Below are 21,580 nucleotides of genomic sequence, written 5' to 3' on the forward strand. Positions count from 1 at the left end.
CTTTGAGTGGCATTTTAGAAATTGGGAAGTACAATATAGAACAAACTTTATGGATAACATATAACGAATAAAAAGAAGTTGTTATCCATAAAGTTTGTTCTATATTTTTCTAGACTTGAATGGGCTCCTTGGATATATTTGTATCAGGGTCTGTATGTCAGAACAGCCGTTTAACGGTTAGATAGCTGCAACAACAAACAAACAAGATATTTCACCGTCTACATGATCTATAGTGAACAGATTATCGACACAAAGACCGGAAAGTCGTGTCATTACCACAGACCAAAGATAGTTCATGTTTTTTGTTTTATACCCTGGCGCTCGGCATAAAGGGAATAAAACGAGCACTTGTCAAATAGGATTTAGTATGTTGTGTCCGAGTCGGTTGTCCATGTTAACCCTGATGCACAGTACCCCTGGAATGTTTCCGCACCAGCAACCACACCTGTCCACACATATACGTGTATTCCCATCCCTTTATAGGGTTAATACTCTAAAGTCACCTTAAAATCCATTTCATTTCACTATACAGAACAATGACTCGGGACGAAATTAATCACATGAAAGACACAACACGGGCACAGACGGGATATTATAGTGGCGCTTCAGTCAATAAATACTCGCTCCCTCGGTTAGCAGGTTATGTCGGACACATCTATTCAAGCGAAAACCACTTTATGTAGCTCAAAAGAAAAAAACAACAACAAAAAACAACAACAACCGAGCCCCTAGTTTCTAACGCAAGAGTTAGAGTTACCCGTGAAGATCGGGATTAGATTTGGTCTTCAGCAACCCATGCCTTGTCGTAAGAGGCGACTAACGTGATCGGATGGTCAGGCTCGCTGGCTTGGTTGACACATGTCATCGTATCCCAACTGCGCAGAGCAATGCTCATGGTGTTAATCACTAGATCGTCTGGTCCCATGTAGCTTGGATATTGCTGAGTGCGGCGTAAACAACAAACAAAACAAATGATGCAGAACGTCGAAAAACATGACGTCAGCAAATCTATACTTCATCATGACGTCGTGGTCGGCATTCTCTTCCCACAGAGGTTACTCCTGTGAAGAGAATGCGTGGTCGGATGCTATGATCTTGTAATCGATTCCTACCATTGCTTGCTTTAATTGAACGTACGCCAAGTAAAGGGGTTCCACATATTATACCCATGTGAAGTATACAATGGGCTTTCGCCATACCAAATTAACTACAAGTCACCAGCGCTGCTTTCAGTGAGAATTGCTTTACGTCGCATTTAACAGAAATCGGACATAACAACAACTACTTTTATGCAAGTTATGTCAAATAAACTAATTTCATGCAAGTTATGTCCAATCTTAAATCGTTTTATTCATAACTGGCAACTCGTACCATCCAAAACCTGGATACGATTCCCTACATGGGTACAGTCGACTACGCAGCCCAGTTATGATGTCCCCTGTCGCACTTTGATCAAACGCCTTAACCACTAGGCTACCCCACCACCCAACTAAGGAATTACAACTCTCTGCTCAATTATTTGACCCTGACAAATACAACTGTGTACCATTCTTCGATTCCAATTCAGTACTATGTGTTATTCATATCAGGTGGCCCGTCAGTATTAAACGCTTTCATTTGTTATGTGGATGAATGGGCCATCCTTCCATATGATAGAGGTAGCACTTGACAGGTGACACGTTGGATTTAACGCTACAGTCAGCAATTTTCAAACTATTTCAGAAAAAGAGTACTGTATAAACATAAAATATATGTAAATATATAAGCCATAAGTTCGTCAACGTGGGTGTCAGACTGTCAGTACTTTCCTTGTTTAAAGAAGTGAGTAATATTAGTGAATAATTCACAGGGGCGGATACAGCTTTTTTGAGAAAGGGGTGCACACTATTGAGAAAAGGAGGGGTGCACACTTCATTTCTACCCGAGTTTCAATGGTCATTTAACAAACTTTCAGCACAAAGGGGGGTGGGGGTGGGGTGTTTGCGCACCCCCGCACCCCCTCTGGATCCGCCTATGATTCAATTAATTGATAAATAGCAATGTATCTAACTTCAATGTTTATCGATGTGAATAAATGATAAAATAAAAAACATTCACCATTCGCTACCATCACACTTTGTACAAGTAACAATTACTTTATTGTTTTACGACGTTTCATGATTTTCCCTTGCGCCTGCACAAGGTAAATACTGACCAAGCCTATTGGGTATATAAATGATTCATTTACAAATAAACTAATTTAACAATAGTATTAATTTGTCTTTATGGATAATTCCAGGCTTTTCTCTATACGGCATTTTAATTTGAAATTCGTTTTAGAACTACTTAGATGAAATTAGTGAAACATACAACTGGAAATCATACTAAAAATATTTCTCTGTTTGTATAGAAACATTATTTAATTAAAACACTTTCAACCTATAATTAAGTGGATATATTTACATCTGTCCCGCCGAGTGTATTTGATTTCTGACGTTACCTTCTATAACGTATGATCTGCATTAACAACTCTTCGATTGTGTAATTATTGAATAGTTATTATTCACATGATACAATTCAACAATCCAGTTTGAAACTTACCTCGATAACAGCACAATACACATTGTAAATCCTTTCTTTAAAAACACAAATCCAACATTCACCTAAACGGAGACTATCCTGAAGGAACGCAATGTGAACGATGATAGAAAGTTGGCTTTTTTTATTTATTGAAGTACAACATTAAATCACGCGACCTCGATAGTGAGTGTCGGACCATTATAATCGCCCAATGTCGGAGCCCTCGCATGACCTACAGTCCTATATTTTGGTGTTCGGAAACTAACAGCGAGTTATTGTATGGTGTGGTATTAAACGATTTGAGAACTCGCACTCTGATTGGTAGCGGTTATTAGCTGGTGTAGTATACACCTTATATTAACCGTGTGTACACGGTGCACACGTCATTATTCAGTACCAACCATAACCATTCGACGTCGTAAGCCTTGTTTTATGTATATTCAAGTAAACATAGTCACTTCATCCGATGAAGGGATGTGTAATGATCCCGAAACGTTTTGTGGGAAAGTATATTGAAGCATAAATCCATGAAATATCTTGGTCATAGCTCTTATGTTCAAAATATAATGTTTTAAGAAGCATGATGTTCTTTTGTGTTAAATGGTGCACTGTTTATATTGTTGGTTTTAAACTTAAATGGAAATGAAACTCATTAAAACATCAAAACATCTATAACTTTGAAATAATCGATATACACATTCAGTTTGAAATCAAATAGCTTTAGTGAGTGAGTATGGTTTTCGCCACTTTTAGCAATATTCCAGCAATATCACGGCGAGGGACACCAGGAATGGGCTTTAACCACTTTAACCACTAAGCTACACCTACGCCCCCTCAAATAGCTTTACATCGTGCACTATGTAATTGTTTTATTAGGTATAACATATAATTCTAAACCGCTTGCTAATATTTATAGTGTTTTATAAAAATATACTAGTGTTTTCCAACTATGATTACAAAATAAAGCAATAGTTTTCATGACAGTATTATAGCCAATAAATGGTCACATAAGCCCACACGGCTCGTTTACCAAATTCATAAAAGACAAAACAAAACATGTTTAGCCATACACTCGGTGTTATGGAATCTGTGGGCATATAAATAAAACACTGGAAACTGAAATTCAGTGAAAACACTGCTCAGTTAGGATGTGGATTACATGTCTTTCCGGAGTCATCAAACTCATAACAGGCCACGTGACTACTGACTAGGATACAATTATAGGTCATTTTCATGCTCAATTAGGTTATATGAAGGTAGCACCTCAAATTCTTCAGAATGATGTGTATCCGTTTGGAAATGGTGGAAAATGTTAACTTTGAAATTTTGAAGATTTGAATGGAAAATATCATCCACGGGAAGCCTATCATCCATCATCATCGTAAACATGCTGGAGAGTCCCTTCCTGAACACACAAAACCGACGACTGTTTCTCTGTATTTGAGTATACAAACATATTATCAAAACTGTTTTCTGAACCAACTGAATGGGAGTTATGGAATCTTGTCAACAGTGACTTCGATGAAGTTTTTAGATATCATAAATAGATGACATAAAGTATAATCTCGATTTTTTTCAAATCAAAGATTAACATTTGCAAGCTAGTTACTTCATCGTGAAATTGGAAATTGTCAAATAACTAATTTGGATTCTAAATCCATTTTCCGGCTCTTGTTTGTGTCTTTTTTCCACACTCTCGCAAATTCTCGCTGAAGTCACATGATCAGTGTTAGAGACCAATATGGCGTCTATCTATGAAAATGTAACGAGGAAGAAACCGAAACTTTCAGCAACGTGTATAAGGTTGTGCCATTTCACATGAGAAGCGTGTGAAATGGTGTGCCACGATAGAAATAAAGTAAAGCTATGAAGAAAGCTTCAAGTACGAGTAATGAAGCGAAACCTGACGTTGACAAAGCAAAGAAAATCTACAGGTGCGGCTAGTGGCCCGATGACGAGTCACTGTTTACTTTAATTTTTTGTTCAATGGACCTAATCAGTTACTAATTAAGTTAAAAAATTAATGAACTAACGCATAACAGCAAATATTAAATCCATATTAAATATGGTTTAGAAGGAAGTAGGTACATCAGCATGTCAATGTTTCGACAAATATTTGAAAAAGCATGCTGTATATTTTTATACGATGTGGAAATATTATGAGGGAGAGTCATGACATCCTTATGTTCTTGTACATGGGTGTAGATAATGAGCAGAAAGTCTAAACCCTCCAAATGCACATGCCATTCGTGTCATTAGACAGTAACGTGACCATTGACAGATTTCGGAAATGATATCTTCCAGAGACGTAATGGGGTACAGACGGAGACACCATACGTTGTTTCCTTAGCTCTTGCATGTGACAGTAGTTTGTCACTCAGCTAGAAATCTGTATGTCTGCATGCTGGTAGTGGGCATGTCAGTTACCTATGTGTCCATACGTTGCAAATGTACATCTGAGTACACAGTGATTATGTTAATTCTGACTGCATTAACGACCAGATCAACACTTAGGCAATTATTTCGTGAAACTCGAACTAAACATGTCACATCAAGTCTCATGGACAACAATGTGTATGTATGTGTAAGGGAAACCTATTGTGACATCTCTATTGGTTTTGTTAGGCAGTTGTCAAGATGAGGAATGAAGAAGGTACTGTTATTATCATCATCTAACTTGAAATATTGTATTTTTGTTATATATTTTGAAAATGCTATAATATTTATTGTCCATGAAGACACAGATCCAACTTTATTCCCACTAGAAAATCAATCTACGGATATCACTGTCTCAGACAGTTCTGACCTTTAATTTGATTGTTTAATGTTATGTATGTTATGTCAGTTCTCACTCCCAGATATGCAGTGATTGTGAAATTATGTGAGGACAAATCTATATTCTGGGGTTTCACCTAAATGTTAAAAATCTAAGACCTGCATGAAATTGGCATGCACTAATGTAACTGGAATAGTGCCCAAAGCTGCCTCAAACCCAACTCACTCATGTATTGTGTTGAACTGGAACCTTTCTACGTTCATCTATACCTAGCTCCAACTGTGACTATGTAGTTAAGCTTATTCTCTGTATTTCTAAGGGACACAACTATGACAGTGATATTTACACCCCTCCTTCTGTTAATATACTTTGACAGTCATGATGCATTGTGGTACTGATAAACATAATCATCATCATGAAACTACTTCAAATGAATACAGCCGTAATAATTCACTTCACACTTTCTGTAATTCATTATTTCACATTATTTACATGATTGCTTATTTTCAGTTATTAAGTATTGCAATTTTACTTGCATTAAAACTGGTGTTGAATCAATGGCATAATCATTGAGTCATAATGATAAAGAGTGTGTTGCTTTACAAAAATGTTTATGTTGTACATTTGAAAAATACTGTGATCATGACCTACTGTTGTTTCTTACAGAGCTGCTCTTGATGCAATTCGTCGTCTTGATGAGATAAGCAAACAGAAGAAAGCATACAGAGATGTGTTCTTGCAAGATGCTGTTGGACTCAGAAATAAGTCAGTACCTGCTTTGTTGTGTGGATAGGAGGCAAAATGACATTTAGAGTCCTCGTTAGGTTAGCTGCCAAGACATTTGTATGAAACATTGATAATCGTTTTGTGAAGTATTTGCTACCTCCATGGTCTTGTGAATCATGCATCTGTCGATAGAACAACATGTATGTGGTTTGATACCTGCTTGTGTAGTGCAAAAAGATATATGCAGATGGTATTGGTTGTTTCACTGTTTTCTTGAAACCGTGCATGGTCTGCTCATTGGAGTGGAGTATTCACAGTCAAAGGTGTAACGTGTACAGAATTCATGTTAAATTGCAGCATGGAATCTGAACCAGTTCTATACACATGATAAATCTGGCGTCTGTCCGGACAAGAGATCCATCCCTTGAATAAAATAATACAAATATGTATTAGGATGTACATAATCTGTTAAACACTATTCAACTTTTTTTTACATGAAGTTGCACGCCACAAGTGTGTTTACACAAATATGTCTCAGTCAAACTTTATGTTTTGTCAGCTGATATGCACAGTACTTGTGCTGACAGGTTTCATCAAACTGCTTAGCATCTGCTATCTGCCCATCTTTAGCAGTCAAAGACATAACATGTACATGAGACTGCCTACAGTCTCTTGTATGCGAGATGTGTATGTAATGCTTACGCTTTCAGGTACTAAGTGAAATGCTTCACTGTGACAAGCCAACTCAGGTGTTTAAATACACTAATGCTGTACGTTCTTTGTGTTACAGACTCAAGGAGTATTGTGAGAGGTTGATGTTCTACAACCCCAGTGACTATGGCCGAAAAGCAGAGGAGGTTTTATGGAGGAAGGTGTTCTATGACATCATCCAGGTTGTCAAACACAATAGGAAGGTCAGTGGCAGGTTTCCATCTCTAGTCACTTATGATCAAGATCCTGTAGATGTGAAGCATGATCCCATTCCCTCCCTGAAATTTGAAATTTAGAGGTACCAATAACATTAACCACGTCTGACTGATGCAGCTGTTTAGATGGAAGCTTTTCTATGGAAGCTAATACTTTTACAGAGAGCTTGAAATCTGGGGGTGTTATTGTTTTCCAAAATCGGTTTAGTATGGTTAGATCTCTAGGAAACATAACTGTACATTTAAAACACAACAGGTGTTTCTCCTAAATACAATGTATATCCTTATTATGTTCATGCAAAGAGTTTTGATACAAATATCATAACACGATAACAGCATGCCTTAACCTTCACTGTACATTGTTTAATGCTGTCTGTGTTTGTTTGTACTTAGCATGTGCGTCCCCACGGGTCCCTGGAGACGGCCTACCGGACACACCTGGCTTCAGCGACTGGGTACTACCAGCATCTGCTGTTCAGGCTGCAGCAAGAGTTTGGCCTCAAGTTGTCCGGCATTCTAGACTTTCATCTTGTTGCTGATCCCAAACCAGGTAATGTGGATATCAGCTTTATCGTTGTTAGAAGTGACTGCGGGGCGGTGGGGTAGCCTAGTGGTTAAAGCGTTGGCTCGTCACGCCGAAGACCCGGGTTCGATTCCCCACATGGGCACAATGTGTTAAGTCCATTTCTGGTGTCCCCCGCCGTGATATTGCTGGAATATTGCTAAAAGCGGCGTAAAACTAAACTCAGTCAGTCAGTCAGTAGAAGTGACTGCTGTTTTCACTCTTGCCATCCTGTTGCAATAGTAGCCCACACCAGCCCAATAGTATTGCTGTAGTTGTCAAGAATTGCAATAGTTTGATAAGCTAGTAAACCAGCTTTAACATGTTGAAGGCTTGATTATCACATCAGTCAATGTTTAAGAAATGAATTAAAATATCACTGACTATCTCAAAGATGGCTATTTCCTCCTCCCTCCCTCCCTCTCACTCTCTCTCACTCACTCACTCACTCACTCACTCACTCACTCACTCACTCTCACTCCAATCATCTCACAAACCACGGGGGATGTAACTCTAGTCTGAAGTTGTGTTAATCCTTCCTTAAAAATACAAAGCCAATTTGAAATTCACATAATATTTGTTGTATTTATAACTGGATGTAACTACTAAACTAGATCAGTACACTGTTGCCTCCATTTTGATACAGCTTAAATATGGTTGACTGCCATGTAAAACAACTGAATAACAAATGTGTGTAAGGTGAACCATTTGTCAACTGATGTCCATGTGCATTCCAGTAAAGAAACACAGCAGCAGTAGTAGCAGCAGCAGTGGTAGCAAGAAGACACCGCAGTCTGTGATTGAGTGGGCGCAGAGAGCCTGTCACAGATGTCTCATTTGTCTTGGAGACATTGGTAAGTTGTAATCAGAGGATACAGTGTTCCCCTTGAGTTATCCAGATCAGCAATATCTGGATCAACTAGTCATGGTTAAAAAACAAAGAAAGTATGCCAAAGAAAGAATTTGATTCTTTATCCATTAAAATGCTTCATGTCAAAGCAAGTTATGACCACTTATTTGCACCTAGAAGAACAAGCTATACAGTTAAAAAAACCTTGCCAATCCAAGATATTACTTTTTATATGAATTGATTTATATGCATTTTTGTGATGATGTGAAAGTGCTCATCATCGAATGTTGTGTTTTAGCCCGGTATCAGCAGGACTTTGATCACGGCGTGAGTGGCGCCACAGCAGAGAGATACTACTACCAAGCCATCATGCTGTTCCCTGATATCGGCAAGTAGCAGCAGTACTTGTAGCCTGAATCACTTCAATATAACCATCATTTGGACCAGCTTTAAAATGGTCCCAAGATGCTTATGTTTGCCAAAGAGGAATCTATGTTAGATTGGGTGGTCATTAGGCTTGTTGACTTGGTTGTTTCTCTTCACTTGTGTATGGGATGACTCCCTCTGCCTTGATTATATATCTCCCATTGTTGTAAAAACTATAGCTCAATCTTCCAATCCCTTTACTCAAGAAATATTGGAAGGATTAGAACTGATGAGAGATGAAAAACTGTATATCCAGCCATCTTATTTAATACTTCGTTAAGTGGCTTATTCATGTGTGAAACATGACATCACTTTTTGTTTGAATGAAAATGTCTGTTTGCTGCATATTTTGATGTGCAGTCCATATATGAAACAATTGGATTTTAGCAACCCATGCTTGTCATAAGAGGCGACTAAGAGGATCCGATGTTAATGTTAATGTATCCCAATTGCATAGATTAATGCGTATGCTGTTGTTCACTGGATTGTCTGATCCAGACTTGATTATTTACAGACCACTGCAGGGCTCCAGATAATTTTTCAACATCAGGAGTACGTACTCCTTATTTGTTCAATATAGGAGTACTGGAAAACCTTAAGTGTACATTTAGAGTACTGAATGGAAATTAATGGACTATCAGTAATCTTGTGTTTCATTTCATATATGCACCACAATATTGCTACTCTTGTTTAAACAGGTCAATAAACAATAAAACAATACTTTTTTCAGATAAATACGTCTGTAAATGGTTCTAAGACTGTACACCATTGCTGTTGTGCGTATCTGCTACGTTTTCTAAATTATTTCCTACCGTATCGTGTATATGTTTATCCGTACATACGCCGATACAGCCCTTATCTGGAGCCCTGCCACTGCCATATAGCTGGAATAAAGCTGAGAGTAGCATTAAACAACAAACAAACAAACCATACATGAAAGACATGCTATATGGTCTTTCTCCTATGATATATTGCTACACTGACATTTCGTCACAGTGCTGTGCAGACCATTGTGACATCTTTGGTTACCATGGTTGTCATGAGTCCATATCAAATGATATCACTGACTATGATAAGCTAAGCCAGTTAGCTGTCATTTTCACACTCAAGACACTGGACTTTACTGTATACAATCTGAAATTGTTAGAAGAACAATAACAAATGATGAATAGAACATCAAATACATCAACACCAATCAATAAGATGAAGCCATTGCCAACCCTTTGATATTCAAACTTTCACATGTTGGTGTTGGTACATTTGATATCAAAGACAATTGAAATCACCTGGGGCTTTACAGTATATACAATGACATAATGTATGGATGAAAACATCGGGTAAAGTATGTTTAAAAATCTGTAAGAATTCTGTCTTAGTACTCCTACCTCATCCCATTCTCTTCCCACAGAGATTACTTGTCATATCTTCCTACGAACCTCTGTTCTAATACGTCCCTGTCTTGGTGCGAGTGTTCAGGATTCGTGATTGGTTGCAATCAGATTTAGTTGTGCAATCAGCGACGTTGTTTCAAAAGTGATCATTCGCAAGGCCTCAGTTATTTCCGTATGCTTCGGGAAAACTAGAACCTCTTTCCCTGCGCAATGCGCAAACGTTTCTTATAGACATAACTCAGTCATGTAAATGGCGAATCAATGGCATCTCCATCGCCCTCGTTGACAACGGACAAGCTAGCCATTAAATGTCTTGTGTGTCACATCAACACAAGTTCCTGGCAGAGGAGGGCTATTTGTGACCCAACATTTGCTTGTATTAGTCAAGTTGATGTAACACGTGTTCTGATTGGACAGTAAGAAGGGAGATAATTCATTTTTCGATTTTTTTGCCGCTAGGGGATTTTACGAGAACCGGGAAATATGACCGTATTAGAACAGAGGTTCGTAGTAGGAAATGACAGGTAACCTCTGTGGGAAGAGAATGACCTCATCCAGGCTATAACAGTGATGAATGATTGTTGTATTGCAGGTATGCCCCACAACCAGCTTGGGACTTTGTCTGCTTCCCGCTACTACAGCTGTGAGGCTGCCTATCACTATATCAGATGGTGGGTACTGCACACTGTGAGCAATCCAGGGCAAAATGGGTCTCCCATTTGATATGATGCAACATTACCATAACTGTTAAAAATGTTAAATAATCAATCAAATAAAATGCAGCAAAACTTAATAATGTAAATCAATATTTCTAAAACATAAAATATGTTTCCCGGTAAAACAGAACATCATTGGGACATGATTGTTATAAATACTGATCATTCGATCACAATCTCTTACTTGACTGGTCATTTTTTCACCACCTTGCATAAGCATGTATTATTGCTCATGAACGGTCTGTTTGTCGCAGACTTGCTTGTTTACAGGCTGTTTGAACAAACCAGGTACAGTGTGGATTATTGGGGACTGTGGAATAAGACTTTCTTGGTGGTCACATTGTCCTCAGAGATGATAACTTCTAAGATTCTCTCTCCAAAATGTTGAATGATACCACAGTTAAACATTGGTTTGCTTTTATAAAAATTGTATTCATGGGTAGAAATGTAAGTAAAATCAGATGAAACAGTGTTCTCAATGTCTGTGGCAGTATGTCGACAGAGAAGTCGTTTGAAGGAGCCCATGGTAACCTGCAACGACTGTTTGAGAAGAACCACAAGAGGTACCTGGAACTTGGGCAGCTTCAGCAGCAGCATCGTGACCTCACTCCAGACCAGCAACAGTGAGTTAGGAAACCTTTTCTTCCATTCAAACCTGTTGCCAGACAAATAAAACTTGTTAGTTTCATGGTTTTGTCATATATTCTTTATGTTCATTCATCTGAAGGGGCGGTGGGGTAGCCAAGTGGTTAAAGCGTTCTCGTCACGACGAAGACCCTGGTTCAATTCCCCACATGGGTACCAAAGTGTGAAGCCCATTTCTGGTGTCCCCCACCATGATATTGCTGGAATATTGCTAAAAGCAGCTTAAAACTAAACTCACTCACTCACCCACTCACTCATTCATCTGAAGTAAACTTTACAGTCATAATATGGCTGAAATACTGCCCATGTGACTGAATTTAAACCCAATCACTCATTCACCTGAATGAGAATTTATCAAACTAGCATTTTCTTCAGTAAATATCTCTTAAGAAGAAAATTGAATTTTTTCCTTATGCTGACTCATGCTTATTCCTTATCTTCCTTCTTCTTTCGATGGTTAAGTGGAAACTTGAATCCCTAGTTCCCTGAAGCGATCATAATATCATTCACCCATGAGTAGCCTCCCTTTTCTCACCAAAACGGTCCTATGTCGCCTGAGCCTAGCTCTCATCACTCGTTCATCGCCCAAGCAGATGATATTATGTGGTCATATGGGTTCCTTTTGCAGTGTATATCTTTGTTATTTCAGCCTTCTATTCTAAATTTGTGGCCGTGAATTGCATTTGTATAGATTTTAGATTCATCACGATGTATTGTATTATGTAAATTTCTACTAATTTCAGTGTTTACACTCCATTGCAGGTGATTGTTTATAGATGGTGGCATGTCACCAATGTAGATTACGTTTGTCTGCAGCTGATCCTCACCCTGATTGCTGTGATTACTGTAAACTGGAAATATTCTGCGCCTAAATTTTTTTGTGTCAGCATACCCCCAGCCTGTTCTTCGACGTATTACTTTTGCGAGAGTAGTAGGCTTTGCAAAAACAACACTAAAACTACATGGCTTACATATTGTGAAGAAGAACAGAGACTCAGTCATTCTTGGATGGAGGGCATCCTGTCTTCTCGATGAAGTAATCAGGTAGTAAGCTGCTTTTGTTAGAGTATTTGAGACATGGTAATAATATGTATGGTCGTCTATTTCCCGATATCAGTGGTTTTCCGCTTGGTAACGTGATACAACAGCAGGAAATACCTCTGTTTTGGAAGCTTTGTACAAATAACATGAGAGGCAATTCGTTTGATGGCGGGTATCGTTTGAAAGATCTGAGCATCAACAATATCACTGTACCCTTGCCAAGAGTATTTTCGCAGTTGTAAGAAGCGATTTTATTGGATAAAGATTGGTTTCTAGTGATGCTTTTCTGCCACAGTCTGCTATGAGGATCGTGATTTCTCAAAATCATGCACGTGACCTAAGGCAGCTAATCATATTACAGCAATGGATAAGGATCTCGAAAATGAAAACTTTTAGATTCAGACGAAAGTTTTGGGTAAGATCATGCTATTCTGAATGTGTTACGCAAAATATCACCACCTATACGTATATTATGAAACTTAGTGCACGTATCATGCTAAGTTATGACCTGTGACAAAAATGCTTCATACATAATATATTTTAGCATTAAACATTGTGTCCAAGCACTAAGTTCGAGGCAACAAAAGCTGAGATGTCTCTTGAATTACTTTACACGATCACACCAAAAAGATGGAAATAGTAAGTTGTAATGTAATTTGAGGACTTTTATGAATACTGTTATCGATTTTATTCTTCAGTTTATTAAATTTATTTAATTATTATCTCGAAACATCGTTACTTTGCTCCATGACAACTTTGAGGTAGACCCGTTGCCGAAGCATGTGTCCGAGAATTGTTTTTTTTTAAAATAACTTTGCGAAAAATAGTTTATGATTCTAAATTTTTAAACTTATCCTATCTCACGGTATGCACTTCTCTCTCTTGATTCGACACTGAGTGGAACGATGTAAACTTTTTCCCTAGGCCTCTCTGGTCCATCCGCCCAAGCACTCCATGCTACCCTCACTATAAGACAGCTTCCTAGCTCTCAAGCAAAGCATGCGGCATGCACCACTAGCTGCCCACGTGACTATCTCTGAATCATCATTCTCTTTCTTGTCGCACACGAGTGTGGACGTATTTTGCTTTGCTCAACGTTTTCAACTTAGTCTACAACATGGGAAAAGTTGACCAGTCAAAAGAAGAGGAAATATGCTCCCAGTGTAATAAAGTGTTCTCCGCGAGTGATCCACATGGATATTGTATTGACTGTATGGGACAGTGGAAATGGGACTCCCGTCGCGATAAATGCAAGGTTCTTACTTGGTGACTACACCCGGGCTTGCGTTCGTCGTGTTGCTGACAGGGCTCGTTATGCCGCTTCACTTGACGGACCCAGTCCCTCCAAGTAATTGAAGTTTAAGTGCCCTACTTTGTCTGCTTGGCGGTCACAGTCCCCTCATTCGAATGAGGAGGATTTCATGAGAGCGTCGTCAGATTCTTACTTATCGGAAGACATTCAACATTTGTTGGGCTCTCAACATTCCAGCCCGAGTCCTTCGTCTTCGACCACGTCCGGGTAGAGGTTGTCGAGACTGCTACCACCCCTCAGGAGACCTCTACACAGTGGGACCTTCGAACTACGCTCTCTGTCTCTCGTTCACCGGACCAGTTATCTCGGCAACCTGGCTTATCTGTTTCGGACAAGAATCAGCTGATCTCTACGCCTGACTGCACAGAAGCCGTTCTGGCTCTCATTCATCCAGTAGTGAGAGGAACCAGTCTACCTCGCCTCAATGCCTGTCAGTGGTTATTTCGCCGTCTCCTTCCCATTCGGCGGAAAGAAGTGTGTCTTGCGTCCCGCTACCTAGATCTTCTGCTTCGCCGAAGCCTGCGAGATCGAATCACAGTTAGCCGGATCATGCTTCGCCTGTCCGCTGCCCTCCATCTCGACTTTCGCCGGACTGTCCACCTTCCCCAGAATTAGACTGTCTCTCTACGAAACAGCTTTCGCTGAACCGGTCTTCATCGAAAGGCCAGTCTACGCTTCGGCATTCTCCGGATCAATCGTCTTCTAAACAGACTTCACCTAATCGAACCTCGTCGAATCAGTCTTCACCTAATCGAACCTCGTCGAATCACACTTCACCTCATCGAACTTCATCTAATCAATGTTCGCCGAAATGGAAGACTTCACTGAAACAGCATGTGATGAACCGACTTTCGCCGATATGGCTTTCTTCCAAGCGGTATTCAACGGAACGCCCTTCTCCGGATCATCTGTGTACTTCCCTGAACTCTGTTGGATCCTACAGTCATGTCTCCTCAGCACGGACACGGCTTTCACCGGGTCGTTGGAACAAGGCTCCTATTATTCTTCGGATTTGTTCACCGGATAGACCTGGTAGATCTACTTCACCGCCGAGACGCCACTCTTCCACTCGTTTGCATTCAACTAAGCAACGCCTCCATCTACTTCGTTGAGATCGGTTCTTCGATCGAAGTCACCTCCTCGGACTTCATCTTCTCAATTGTCAGCATGGGACTTTCTCTTCTACGCACTCAACCCGTCCACCTAGATCTCCTACACAATCGACTGCTGCCTATCGTTCAAGATCCAGGGATCATCATTCTCGTTATGATACTTCCCCTCCTTGTTCCCGATCTCCTCATCGGGTCTCCATATGTGGCGTCTTCTTCTGGTTCGCCCGTCTCCAGACATCAATATGGTTCTACAGATAGGAGATCTACTCAACGGGGCTCCGATTATAGATCTCAGCGTGCTACGACTTCTGACGGGGCTCCTGCCTTCTCGCGTGTCTCTAGTCTACTCGGATTGTACCAGAATCCTGGACTCCTGCGCAGGAAACTACTCCTCCCCCAGATCTGGCTGCGATGTTGAGTGCTATTTACTACTGCTTGGAATCAGCAACAGTCTGCTCCCTCGATAGGGACCGAATGCGCATTCAACGTACCATGGCTGCATCTACTTAATTGGCATTCACCGAAACGAAATTCGCCAGACCGTCTTTCCTCAAACCAGAGATCGTTGAACCAGCATTTATCGAATCCGCAGTCACTGAATAGACGTTTTTCGACTTAACTAGCCGTCCCATGGTTCACCTAACTCATCCAAGTATCATCGTTGAACGCTTGTATATCTGAGCTTCACACGCTTGTTGTCAATCCACTGGGACTTGATCGTGAAAATCCAACTGCCAGGGTAACCGGACTGGATGTTTACCATTCCCCCGTTGTCCACTTTTGGGCCTGATGATACTGAAGATTTGACACTCTGCCCTGTTAGGACTCTACACCTTTACATTGCTGCCTCCAAGGATCGTCGATGGCTACGAAAGCGCCTCTTCATACCCTTGTCGGCGGCTTCAAAGCTGAGGTTTCCTGAGCCACGTTGACTTTCTGAATCCGTGGCGCGATCCTATGAGCCTCCAATTTGCAGGGTTGCCGCCGCCAATCCTCATGAGACTCCTGCATTAGCCTCGATGATGGCCTTCCGTAGCAACTGCTCCTTGACCGCTCTCATGGAAGGTTGCTTCTGACGTTCAGATATAGTCTTCTCTTCACATTAACTGTGAGACTACACAAGTTCTGTCCTGGGACTACACTAGTTTGGACCTCGGCAGCTTACATCAGCCCACCAACGCAGTTGAGGGACAGTTCCGCCGCTTGCGCGTTACTGCTTCTTTCTACATATGGAACAAAGTTGAATAGGATCTCAATCATTGTTCTCAAGTTATGGGGTTAAGAACTACTTCACTTGGCTTCCATACCAAGGCATTGGAAGATGGCGATGCAGAGGTGTTCGACATTCACGCTTACTACCCTCTACTCCACGGAGCAATTACATCAGTGAAGTGTGACACTCCCGAATTCCAGTGGATTTCGTTGCGTTCCGACTCCGAAGTTGCCGGGCACATCCTTTGACTAAGCTTCTGCAAAGGAGTGAGGGTCAATTTGATGCTGTCCCGGAACTGAACGTTAAAACTTGGAGTTCCCGAGTTGTGCTTCTCTTTCACCGGCCCCTGGTCGGTGTCTGTGGGGGTCTTCTCGAAGCAGGGTCTGGCCCGATTATTGTCAACCGACTTTAATTTACGGGGGTACCTTGAAAATTGTGGCAAAGTGACATCCTTTCTCGCTGAGCTGCGTCCTTCTTCGGAGGTTGCTGCCGAACACCACATCGCTCAGGAGCACCCATCTCCCTGGGATACGTTGTGATTAGTAAGCCAAACAGTTCAAGAGAACTCAGCACAAGCATAGGAGTTGTGTGCATGCGTAACAGGCCTCCCTTGTGCATCGCTATCTACGGTCGTTTCCAGTCTACATAGTTCCTGCTGTTCACACTGCCAAGACACAGGGTATCTGCGTCCCGCCGTCCGACCGTGGGATAAGTGCATACCATGAGATAGGATAAGTTTAAAAATTTGAATTTTTTTATATAAATTGTATATTTATATACTTAACCCATCTCACACGACCGATTCCCGCCCATCCTCCCCGCTATGCAGATTCTCCAAGAGGGATATTATCCAGTGGCTCCAAGAAAGAGAATGATGATTCGGAGATAGTCACGTGGGCAGCTACTGGTGCATGGTGCTTTGCATGAGAGCTAGGAAGCTGTCTTATAGTGAGGGTAGCATGGAGTGCGTGGGATGGACAAGAGAAGCCTAGGGAAAAAGTTTACATCGTTCCACTCAGTGTCGAATCAAGAGAGAGAAGTGCATACCGTGAGATAGGATAAGTATATATACATATACAATTTATATTAAAATTTTCTATTCTGTAGATAGTATATGGTCATTTGAAATGTAAGAAGTGTTTTGAGACATTGTGAAAAGTGATTGATTTAAAAAATGAATCATACGTTAGTTAGGTTCCTAAAATTATATATCAATTTGATGCGACTGGCTGGTTTACCAGCCTACAGTGTCTGGGGACTCGTGAAGTCTTGGCCGTTTTTCGGCCTACGGTGTTGAATGGGTTAATATTACTACGCCAAGAATCTTTTGTGTGGGGAAGAGAAATGCAGAATTCGCAAAATATAAACTGACGCAGAATATTTCGGGTTTACAGTATTCATGCTCTTTAGTCTCACGTTGTACATATTGTGCACATTTGTCACCCATCTTATTTAATAAGTATTTATTCGCACATTTACGCAAGGTCGTGGATAAACAAGGCAGCATCTGAGAGGGGTGAATTTCAGGCATCAGAGTGTGAGATGTTACAGAATTCTATGGAGATTTCCTCGGGGTTTTTTGCTGTCTCTGTCGCTCTTAACAGAGACAGCTACACAATCTACCTCTAAGAGGAAGTCATCTGACACAGGAGTCAGTCAACTACAACGACTGGCTAGGAAGAAGAGGGCATCTATGTCATGGTCCACTATTGTGTCTACACAGTTTGCGAAAGGATCCGCAAACCAGTCTACCAGTAGTCATTCTAGTAGTCTCTGCCAGCGCAGAGAGAGTTAGCATCCGCAGAAGATTTTGCGAACTCTCGTACGCAGACAACATCTACTAATCAACATCATCAGCGAAGTATTACGGCTACATTGCAGTCTTGCATGAACCCTCCTAGATCTACAAACCCACCTTTGGACCATGACTTTGTGGCTAATGTTACACGACAAGTGGCCTTAATTATGCAACAACAGCATTCAACAGAGAGGCAACAGCCAATTAGTCATTCTACTCCTACGGCATCTATGATCACTGACGCCATCTATGACGAAGCACTGGTTTCAGATACGAGCGTCCACGAACTGGAGGAGTCAACTATCTACACGGATTCCGAAGTTTTGTCTTGGATAGCAGATGGTATACCGATAACTTCTCATAACACGAACTTGGCATACCACATAGTGGATGAAGATCAAGACACACTGACGATCCCACCGATAAAGCCGATATCTCAGGTCCCGTCTAACCTCAAGTCAGCGTTCGCGAATGCTACCAGACACCAAGGCCAGACTACCATGCTAAGTCTTTACTACGAACACCTTGGGCAGCATCTACACTACACATTCTCCAATTTTCCTAGTACCGAAAAAAAATCCAAGAAGTTCCGCCTCATCTACAACACGAAGCATTTCAACCTAGACTAAAACCAGACAAGTTCAAGATACCACAGTTGCGACATCTAATCAGACCCAACGATTATCTGGCCAGCATAAATCTTCATGGCACCTATCTGCACATCCCCATACATCTGGGCTCGAGGAAATATCTACGATTCCTATACCAAGGACAACATTACCAGTGGAGGGTCCTCCCCTTTGGAATTTCGTCGGGCCTGTGGCTATTTACATGTGTGACAAAACCCATAGTGGCATTTTTACACCAGAGAGGATTCCGCAGTGCCTTCTACCTAGAAGACGGCATACAGGTGCATCAACTAGCAGGGTAACTCAGATGTCAGCTAGACTTTACAATCCAGTTACTAAGTCAACTTGGCTGGTTAGTCAATCGAATGAAATCAGAACTAGAACCATCACGGGAGCTGCAGTTCCTTGGAATCAAGTTCCTCACCACAAGGAACTGCATCGTGGTCCCAGAGGATCGGTGGACAAGCATACAGGCTTGTCTTCCCACCGCAGTGGACGAACCTCTACCAATAAGAGAATGGGAGAAACATTTGGGGCTCTTAACATCAACACAGTCTCTTACACGCAGGGGAAGGCTACAGTTATGTCTAAATCAATGTTTCCTACGACCTCATCTAGACAGTCAGCAAAGGATATCCAGCCCTCTACATCTGTAGAAATATCTACTTTGGTGGACAGACAAGTCGAATGTTTGCGACAAGACTTATTTGCAAGAGGCGGCTTAGTCTACATCTCTTCGTCGACACATCCCTGCAAGGATGGGGAGCACACTTCAACGAAGAAGTTGCATCAGGAGTTTGGTCACCAAAGGAAAGGAACCTGCACATAAAGCAACTGAAATTCAAGGTGGTTATCGAAGCAGTTCAACATTGGGCGCACATACTAAGGAATCAAGTTCTCATGATCCACACAGACAACTCGACATGAGCATTTTACATAAACCGACAAGGCTCAACAAGATCAGGGCCCCTATTGCAACTGACGTTCCACCTCTTCAACCTAGTTGACAATCTCAACTTATGGATAAGAGCTTGCCACATTCCAGGAGCAAAGAGTGTCTTAGCAGACGCCTTATCCAGACCAGTCCGACCATCTCCTACGGAATGGATGTTACATCCAGAAGCATCATGGTTGTCCTCATAGATCTATCTCCTGGTACTAAGAATCAACTACTGGGTCCACCAGATAGTCAATTCCACGTACCAGCATTGTCATCAGTCCTTGGACAACAGGATACAGAGGACTTGTCCCTATGTCCAGGTTTGAACATCTATTTACAACAGGCTGCTACAAGAAGGAGGAAGTTCAAACATCTCTTTATTCCACTATTACCCGCCACAACTATTGAAGTCTCTCGAACCACAATATCTTTTTGGATCAGAGCTGTTATTCTGCGAGCTTACAAAGCAGCAGGACTGTCTCCACCTAGAGCGTCTAATCCTCATGAAATTAGAGTATTAGCATCGACACTCGCGCTACAGGGGAATTGCTCATCATCATCCATTATGGAAGGCTGCTGTTGGAAATCTGACACAGTGTTTGCTAATTATTATCTTCGAGACATCGCTGCAGAAGACGTATCAGGCATACACCAGTTCGGCCCACTTGTAGGAACAACTCACGAATCCAGCGAGACATTGAGAAACTCACCCTGATCACGCTGATTCATTGACGCTAGGCAACTGACCCATTGCCACCAGCAGAGAGTCCATGTTTCCCTGTCTTACTTGATAATTCAGCACATGAGTGATATAAACCCAGTTTGGTAATAGTTAATAGTCCATACCTTAACTTATGGGTTGCGATTCAGTTTCGGTAATAGTCCTTACCGTAACATATGGATCGTTCTAAGATAAAGAGTACTAGATTACCTAAATCCACAAAATCTAAGATTTACTTCTTTTGTCGTTTAAAGAAGGTGGTCCCCCAAATTCGACATTAGGATGATTAGGAAGCCGCAAGGAAGAGTTCCCAGAGGGTTAGTCTGTCTCACAGTCCCTGAACCATATTATTTTCCCTACAGCCTAGCCCTCCCTGTAGTGCTAAAGCCCTAAATGAAGCAAGTCTAGATTTCCCCAATCTCTGGTCTGCCTTGGGCTCCTTTTCAATTTAAATGGGATTATTTGTTACAATCAAAATTATATTATCAGAGACTAAGAGACTACCAGAGGGTATGCGATCAGACTATTGATTGACAGTCACAGTGAATCCCGCTAGGTGGCTGACCCAGCACCTATTCCGTCGGATTATCCTGACTCATGATCTAGAGCCCTCCTAACCGTCCCCTCTCAGCACTACGGGCTTCCCTGTAAGGTGTATTGTGGGCTTATTACAGAGAGAGTGATGAGAGCTAGGCTCAGGTCACGTGGGTCCATTTTGGCAGGAAAAGGAGGCTACCCGTGGGTGAGTGATATTACGATCGCTTCAGGGAACTAAGGATTCAAGTTTCCACTTAACCGTTGAAAGAAGAAGGGAGATAAGCAGTAAGCATGAGTCAGGATAAGTATAAGATATCAATTTTATCATAAAAATTACATTTTGGAAATTATTGTAATTGCAGACCACAAAACATCCGGCAGTTCTTTGTCCGTTTCCTGTACCTGCTGGATATCCTGTATGATACGGAGAAGAGGTGAGTCCATGCAAGCCAGTTGCAGTTACATTCTCATTAGTTCTGGTGACCCAGACTTCAAATTTGGCTGCAATTTATGTGCTGTGATGTATCGTTTAGGTGTGCCAAAGGTCTTTGATCATAAGTTGGAGGGGGCGGTGGGGTAGCCTATGGGTTAAAGCGTTGGCTCGTCACGCCGAAGGTCTTTGATCATAAGTTGGAGTCTAAGGTCTGTCCCATTTAAGATTTATAGTTTGGCTACACCATACATATACTCATTGAGTTGT

The 21,580-nt window shown here is 41.3% G+C and overlaps 1 protein-coding gene across 1 annotated transcript in view; it reads left to right on the forward strand.

Moving 5' to 3' along the window:
* Positions 1-4,293: 4,293 nt before the first annotated feature.
* LOC124290981 (protein SMG5-like) overlaps positions 4,294-21,580 on the forward strand; it is a 75,884-nt gene continuing 58,597 nt past the window's right edge. The window contains 10 exon segments of the mRNA XM_046727841.1: positions 4,294-4,493; positions 6,002-6,100; positions 6,852-6,975; positions 7,381-7,537; positions 8,287-8,403; positions 8,698-8,787; positions 10,809-10,887; positions 11,424-11,555; positions 21,243-21,314; positions 21,539-21,545. Of these exon segments, the coding sequence (XP_046583797.1) occupies positions 4,426-4,493; positions 6,002-6,100; positions 6,852-6,975; positions 7,381-7,537; positions 8,287-8,403; positions 8,698-8,787; positions 10,809-10,887; positions 11,424-11,555; positions 21,243-21,314; positions 21,539-21,545 (945 nt within the window). The 5' untranslated portion in view covers positions 4,294-4,425.

The sequence above is a fragment of the Haliotis rubra genome, unplaced genomic scaffold, assembly GCF_003918875.1.
Source record: "Haliotis rubra isolate DU_JTF1 unplaced genomic scaffold, ASM391887v1 Scf48, whole genome shotgun sequence".
NCBI lineage: Eukaryota > Metazoa > Mollusca > Gastropoda > Lepetellida > Haliotidae > Haliotis > Haliotis rubra.